General features: G+C 44.5%; 1 protein-coding gene across 1 annotated transcript; it reads right to left on the reverse strand.

The window, feature by feature from the left end:
* Positions 1 to 4,378: 4,378 nt before the first annotated feature.
* LOC127297592 (DEAD-box ATP-dependent RNA helicase 50) lies at positions 4,379 to 7,769 on the reverse strand. Its single transcript, XM_051327917.2, has 8 exons — positions 7,390 to 7,769; positions 6,719 to 7,230; positions 6,309 to 6,500; positions 5,991 to 6,178; positions 5,665 to 5,878; positions 5,282 to 5,413; positions 4,988 to 5,160; positions 4,379 to 4,911 (listed from the first exon to the last, which is right to left on the reverse strand). Exons 1-8 carry the CDS (start codon positions 7,715 to 7,717, stop codon positions 4,689 to 4,691), a joined length of 1,962 nt encoding a protein of 653 aa, XP_051183877.1. The 5' UTR covers positions 7,718 to 7,769; the 3' UTR covers positions 4,379 to 4,688.
* Between the last annotated feature and the right edge of the window lie 290 nt (positions 7,770 to 8,059).

Consider the following 8,059-nt stretch of genomic DNA (forward strand, 5'->3'; position numbering starts at 1 on the left):
TCCTGTACCAATCCGTCTCCATCCTGTGCCGGCGTGTACCGAGGGGGAAAGCGACATTCCTTCCCTCTTTCCCTCTTTCGTGTGTTGGCAATGGAGTCCTACAGACGGTGGCTGCAGCTCGTCAAGCCAACTTGGAACGGCGCCACAACATCGCCCTTCGAATACTACAGGCCACAGTTACTTGCGAAAGTGCAATATGTTTGCAAATACTAGTCCATACACAATCACATTTCGTTGTTCTTTTTACTGGAATCTATTGATAGGTACCACGTAGTGAAATTAACCGAATTTTCATACGATTTTGATGCTTTATGACATGTTATACAATCAGTTAAGTGGTTCAGAACCTTCTCTAGTATGAGCTGCATTACCTTTAGATCGGATCCAGTTCTTGCCATGTCACACATTTGAACTCCAGCTATTGCCCATAGCACAATAGAAAGGAGAAGATTTTTATGAATTAGGCTTGTTGACTACTTCATGTTAGATGTTCCATTTCATCTGGTGACATCGAAATATTTCTAGTATAAGGTGATGCTAGTAAATCATTAATGCGTGTCAAATCAAATAGCCATGCTCTTGTTGGCCTTATCTCTCTTGTCTTTGGAATAAAGCTCGGGAATTAACCAATTTGATGTGCCGATCTGGGCCAACTATACTTCCTTACCCAACCCAACTGTCCTCCCTTACCTGGCACTTCTACTGCCTTGGTGCTCCGGTCTTTTCTATAAGTAAGGATGCAAAATGGGCAGCCCGCAAATCAAGTTTCTAAGTATACACCAAGCCAACTTTGTGTAATTTCTTAGGCAGTTTGTTGGTATGGCAGTGATGAGAAGCTGCTCATTCATCTCTCTTACAGCCCGACAAGGTCTTTTTTTTTGTTATCTTTGATTTCCTTCCCCCAAATAGTCGATGTGGCAGGCTGCTAGCATGTAATCGATCAAAATTTAGGAATTTGCCGAGCTTGGATTTCAACAATTCGTATCTGGTTTCTTTTATTGTGATTCTCCTAATTTTTTTATGTCAATAATTGTTACTGCTCATGGAAAAATCTCCATGCTCAGCTGCATTCTGATTTTAGTTCCTTTATGGAAGGAACAAATACATGTAATATACACATATGAATTTTTATGTGTTACAGGAGGGCCTGAATGATAGGAAAGGAGAAAAGGTCCATTGGATTTTAATGTCATGAAAAAGTCTATATGGAGAGGACTAGTGCAACCTTTCGCCAATCCTTCAATGCCCGGCCAATCTGTGTACCGTACCAACTATCTGAGGTGACTATTTGGCGTTAATAGTGCTAATATGTCTGGTTCTTTATGGTAAACATGTCTGCTTCAGCTCGGTCTTTTTTTTTTTTGCAGAAACAGTCAGTAGCTTGGGAATGACAAAATTAAGTGACGCCAACTTTTATTCTGAGATTAATTCGAAGATGCTTCCTCTTAGTGAATTCCAGGATGTGTCACATGCAAGGAAGCATTACATGACAGCTGCAAGTGTCCGAAGAAAAAATTAAGTATTGTTTGTCTTTTGGAGCTTTAAATCGCTCTATATAAGCTATTGTTGAATGGCGCTGCTTGGCAGCTCTGCACTATGTAATGAGATGAAAATATTGGTTCAATGGACATAGTAATCGATGCATTTTATGTGATTATTTAGTCCACCTATGCATTCTCTTATAACTCTGTTTGTGCATATGTTCTAAATTCAGTTGCGCGATTCTCTGTTGATTTATTAGCTGGTATAGATTGAAGTGTTATCAGTGGGAAGAAACAAAAGAGTTTCTGCATAGCTTAATCACTTAAGTCTTTTAGTGAACTTCCACTGTGTTTATTGAATTATTTTGTTCCTCTTCTAGGACACAATTTCCTGGATGTTCATTAATTTAGTTCTAGATCTGAAACAGTCAATTGTGTTCCTGAGACGAACTCTTATCTATTTCTGATATGCTACTCTAGTTGTTAACTAGTGGTCAGCCTTTTAAGTGGGCATCAAACTGTACTGCTAAACATGGTTATCTGAAACCCCCGGAACAGACTTTGCTATAGAATTTTTTTGCAAGAGACTAATACAACAAATCGCTCCGGTAGCTGTTGCTATCACATTATTATTGAAACTGCTTCAGCACGCATATGAATTGGATTTTGAGGAAGTTTGGCATTACTCATACATTCAATTGTACATTAAAACTAAGATCAGGCAGTCTCTCATACATGTCATTCAAGGCTCAGTATTTGAATGCTCAGAAAGACATGAAATGTGAATGCTTATCTCAGTTATGTCTCTCCTTTACGCACAAGAACCCAGTATTGTTCCATTCACCATATCAATTATCACATACATACAGAGATACATCTGGATAAACAAAAAATCATAATACATGGTCACAAGTGCGAACACGGTGCCAATATGCGCCAATCTTGTTGTCAGTGTTTCTGGTCCAGGAGTTTTGAATTCGACAGATCTAAGGTACATAACAAACCATAGCTATGAGAAGACAAATCCCAGGTGCCCACAGAGATCTCTGTCCTTTGGCATATGATAGGAACTGATCTTACTAACTAGCCTATACATTGTCAGTCTTTGTGACGCTTGTACAGCAGACGCTACAAAACTCCTCCCATATTTCAAGCCGAGAAAGGATCTCCTCGAAGTAATCCAAAAACTCCAGCCATCTACCTTTTCGGGCTACACAAGCTGCAACACCAAGTAAACTGTCAGAACCAACTAACCAGCAGTTTGTAATGTCATTAAACAAACAAGAAACCTCAATAAGAAAAATGAAAGAGGAAGTATGTTGTGATAAACATCAAACATCTGCAACCTTTTATAATGCCACTATACCACATAGAACAGCAGGTCAAGGTTCTAAAGCTTGATAAAGTATAAAGTTTCTATAATTTAGTTCATCATACGGAACAATTCAAAATTAGTAAGTGCAAAATTGTTGCTCTGGACTGAGAAGCTGTCAGCTATATAATTCTCCAAGGACCACCGGTCATAACTCATAACCATGGAACACCATCCCAGTAATTACAAAACTACAAATATAACGAGATATTATGTTGAGCAGGACTAATGCTTACTCATAAATTTTGAGGAACACGATACTTAGAATTGAACATGACTCATTCGGTCCTCCATTGTTTTCACCAATCTTCTTGTTAGTTCTCATCGGTACATCATTCGAGCTGGAATTGAGACGGAAGAAAGTGATGTATCAAAATTAGTGCAAAAACACGACTCATACAACTGAAATAGTGACTTTCCGCAGGCATGCCATTACTGCTTCAGCTCAATGGCGACATTCAGGCTCGGAGTTCCTTCTTGCATCACTCAACGTTGTCAATTGTCATTGTGTATCTGCAACTTTGGTGACAAGAGAGAAATAATGTACTATTTCAAACAACTCTTGTCCGATATGAAAGTGTCTTGGAAACTAGAACAAATTCCGCCGGATCTTCAGAACAAATTCTTTTTGCACAAAGTGTTATGCATCAAAACATTGTAAGCATAGAGATCTAGGAACCTACTTGTTCAGGAATGGAGTGGCAAATTTTTTGGACATGAAAGGGGCATGTTCAGCAATCAACTGTGGTTTATTGCACTACAACACAATCAGCTAGGAAATTCATTAATCACTTCCGCTGAAGACCAGGAAAGAACTATGCCCACTTGTTCTTTTTGACTTTCATATTGCCATTAGTGAGGGAGCAAATATCTGAAATTAGAATAATACTACAGAACATGGGGGCAATCCGAAATAGAAGTACCTGTAAAGGCTATCGGGCAGATCCAATTGAGGACGTGGCAACATCTGGTGACAGAAACAGGCGCCTTCGAGTCCCCATTCATGTCTCCCCCATCAAAGTACTCCGTCGGCTCCATCCCAAGTTGGCTTGACGAGCTGTAGGGTGTAGGCACCGTCGCTAGGACTCCATTGCCGCCACAAGAGAGAAGGCGTGAGAGGAGGATCGTCGCCGTCTCCCTCGATACACGTCGGCACCGGATGGGGACAGACTGGTACAGGATTTAGAGCCGCCGCCGCCGCTGTCGGCTTCTCGTATTTGGGAACTAGGGTTCGAAAGAAACATGGTGGAAATGGGCGGGTACAGCGCACTTGTTACTATTTCAGAGAAAAACGGGGTCTTATTTGTAAAATGTTCCACCGACTCCATGGAATCGAATCTGTACCACATGTTTCACATCTAATGGTCCAGAATACTCGATCCTTTGATCGCAGGTGATGCCCAGATCTCATACAAGTCGTGCCCGCTATATATAGGGTCTAATCGGTCCAAAAGGAAATCTCTCGCTCCAACACGACATATATATCTGGCCGGGGCGTGCAATATATGCTCCACAACATCTTCAGTTCAGTTCACGCTATCTGCGTGCAAACAGCAACTCCAAGTTTCTTCTCATTCCTCAACTTACAAGCATAGCAACGTCAACAAGTCCAGTACTCCAGTTTGATGTACTACAACTATATAATATGCTCGTATGAATCGGAACATGAATGAATGCTCTACACTTAATCTGGCTGTGTTAAGTTCCTCATTGCACACATTACCTAACTGCTGTTCAGACAGAGACAGGGATGGTCAGCAGGACAAGGATTTTACAGATCCTAGATGTGCACAGAACACTAGGGTGGCGCGCTGGCCTGAGCATCGGCCCCTCTTCTAGAAATACGGGACATCGTGCAGGGGTTGCCCCTTGAGGTTCCGCTCCATCACCCTCCTGGCCAGGGACACCTGCTTGCCCACCGCGAACACAAAGGCCTTGCCGTCGCCTGACGCACCGCGGGCCGTCCTGCCGACCCTGCGGACGTACTCGCTCGGGTCGCGGGGGTAGTCGAAGAGCACCACGTGGTTCACGTTCGTGAAGTCGATTCCGCGCGACGCCCTGCCACATACAAGTATAAGCATCAGGTTCCACGTACTAATAAATAAACCTGAAATGTTGTTTGGTTGATCTGCACCTGTCCGTGCACACAAGGAACAGCGAGCCGTCGGTTTGTTTCTTCAGGAATTCCTTCATGTTTGCGATGCGTTTCGCCTGGTCCAGTGCAGCATGGAACGGCAGAACCTTGATCTGCGAAGCTTTCCTATCCAGCCGCGTCAGCACGTTTTCAACCTTCCTGCATGTCTCAATCTAAGAACAGAAAGCATGTTGTCAGATGCTGGGACTTCTTGTTATGTTTGTTTGATATGGATGATAACTTGATAAGACAGACATACAGGGGACTGTCAAAAAAGAGAGAGAGAGGAACAACCTTGTTGCAGAAAACAATTGTTTTACGAACTGGAGACTCCTCGATAATCTTTAGGAGTGATGTTTTCTTATTCGAAAAGGCTGTCTCTGGATTCTTTTCATCATTGTCATTTCCACTGCAGTCCACAAGAATCTGTAGTTGAAGCATACAAATGTAGTTACTCTATGCCAAATACCAACACCATACTATGGACATCATGTTTTGTGCAATTATATATATCTACGAGTCACTCGTGTGCAAGCAATTCTGAAATCTGTATATGATATCAGTAGCAACAGAGAGATGTGTGACTTGCAAGCGTATTTCCTAGAAAGGTTTTCAGATAACATATTATTAACATTGTAGTAAAAATGTTGAATACATGAAGGTGAGAAATGACCCACCTCTTCAAGGCGCGCGCTTGTTCGGTGGACGCTAGGTCCCATGATTACCTCACAGTCAGGAAACGTTTCAACGACCTTGTTATATATATCAAGAGGGAGAGTGGCCGTGACAAATAGATATTGTGTGGTCACTGGCGCAACAGTAATCAGTTGATGAAGCACTTGCTCAAAACCTTCTTCACTAAATAAAATATCCACCTCATCAAACACAGCACTGCAATTAGAAGAAACGATTTATTAACTTGGGCCTTGGGCTATTTATTAGTGTGTCGGCTTATTTTCTCTCAGCTCAACTTTAAAATGACAGTAAAAAGGAGCATACATACCATCTGAGGTTATTTAATTGCACAAAGCCTTCCTGCAGCAGGTACAAGAAACGACCAGGTGTTGCTATAAGCACATCTAGCTCTTGCTCAAGGCTTTCAAGCTGCGTCTTCTGTCGAAATCCTCCGGTTGCAACCATAGACCTGAAGGGAACCCCAGATCTTGATAGTGAACGGCAATTCTGAAGAACCTGTATATAGAAAACATCACTCGGCAGGTTATTCCATAGTTACTTCCCCCAAACTGAGTCAAGAACTGTCAACACCACAACAGTAATTCCTCGAAAAAAAAAACATCATCACAGTAGACAAGTAGTATACCTGCGAAGAAAGTTCAGCAGTAGGTGTCAATATTATGACTCGTGGGTTCCTGGGAGACGATTTCACCCCCATAGCTTCTTCCTTCCTTAAATTTTGAACTATAGGGCAAAGATATGCCAGTGTCTTGCCAGACCCACTTTGATCAGCAATAATGCAACTCTTCCCCTCCAAGACAGGACCATATGCCATAGCCTAAAACGATGTTACAGGCCATCAGTTACAGAAAGCACACTTAGCACATACCCCATACTTGCATGGTGCAAGAATTCAGTAACTTGATAAGTTGATATTTACGGACTGAGCTACTGTGTGTTTTACTGATCAACAAGTTCTATACGCCACTAATGAATGCAATGCTAACAGTTCAAGAGCTTTTTCATCACTGCAAAAGAAAAAGGAAAGGTATCTACCTGAATATGTGACGGTTGAGGGAACCCAAAACTACTCAATGCACCTAGAATCTCATCGCCACAGCCAATCTCCTTAAAAGAACTTCGACTGAAAAATCCACTGTCTAGAGGCAACTTCTGCCTCCGATCCTCTCTTCTGTAGGCCGTAGCATCGGCGACTTTACCCCAAACTTTGGGGCCAGGAGCAGCCTCTTCACCCGAATCATCGTCGTTGCCTTTGTACTGCCTCAGAACAGAATTCAGAGAAGGCGCGCTCCGGGTCCTCTCATCCCTGTAGTTGCCATTTGGTCTTGCACGGCGCGCTGGGTCTGAGGCAGACTTTCTTCGCCCAGAACTGTTTTCCTCGTCGTCGGAATCCGCAAAATATTCACTACGCGGCGGGGTGGTTGCGCGGGTAGAACTGGTACCATCTCTCTTGAGTTGGGCTGATGATCTCCTTGCTAACGCCTGCACTTTCTGTGCCTTGAGTCTTCCGAAACTCCCAACACCTGTACTTCCCCCTTTTGCTGCACCTGCGGTGTCAAAACATCACTCCATCTTCAGAAAATGTAAAACATTCCACACTAGCTTTGTCAAATTGCATGGCATTTTGGCTAAATTTAACTCCTCCGCAGACAATTCTGTTGAGAATGTTCGCCCTCTAAAGTTGAGATTTCCAAATTGTGCCGAACCTTTGGTGTCGGCGCCGCCGCCGCGGGCGCTCCGGGAGAGGACGTCCGGGGACGGCACGCTGGGCTCGTCGCCGTCGTCGACGCCGCCCCACACGATGACGCTGCGGCCGGTGGTGCGGTCCACGAGCCGGTACGCGCCGGGGGTGTCCATGGCCACCCGCTCGTAGCCGCGGCCACCGTCGTCTTGTCCCTCCGCCGTGGCGGACGCCGCCCAGCTCCGGCGCGCGCCGCCGCAGGAAAATGAGACGGAGGCAGAGCCCCGGAAGGGGGCGGCGGGGTGGCGCAGGAGGAGTGGGATGGTGCGGGCCTGAGCCCCCGCCACATCCATTGCCGCGAGAGCTGCCGAGCTTCTGAAGTCTGAACGAGCTGCCGCCTCCTATCCGAAATGACGAAGAGTGAGAGGCCAGAGGGAGATATCGTTGCTTTGTGGGCCGGGCTTGGGCCATCTTGGGCCGGGCAGTATGAAGGATGAGCAGCTGCTATTCGCAGGGTTCCGAAATCTACACTACTTAAAAAGGAGGAATGTGTTCCTTATTCTGCCAAGACACCAATACGTCAAACCGTCGTCGTCGTCCTGTACTCCCGTTCCGCCCGCAACATGGGTCGCGCCAACCTACCTGGGCCATGCTAAAATCACCTGGAGAGAAATGTGTTCCGTCGTCACAGCCAC

The sequence above is a fragment of the Lolium perenne genome, chromosome 4 (assembly GCF_019359855.2).
Source record: "Lolium perenne isolate Kyuss_39 chromosome 4, Kyuss_2.0, whole genome shotgun sequence".
NCBI lineage: Eukaryota > Viridiplantae > Streptophyta > Magnoliopsida > Poales > Poaceae > Lolium > Lolium perenne.

What these genes read in the sequence shown, in the direction of transcription:
- LOC127297592 (XM_051327917.2), bottom strand. Translation starts at nt 7,717, where the DNA reads ATGGATGTGGCGGGGGCTCAGGCCCGCACCATCCCACTCCTCCTGCGC. An exon ending in CAATTAAATAACCTCAGATG is followed by an intron (nt 5,879 to 5,990) that starts GTATGTATGCTC and finishes TTCTAATTGCAG; the next exon opens with TGCTGTGTTTGATGAGGTGG. An exon ending in CAAGCGCGCGCCTTGAAGAG is followed by an intron (nt 5,414 to 5,664) that starts GTGGGTCATTTC and finishes CTTCAACTACAG; the next exon opens with ATTCTTGTGGACTGCAGTGG.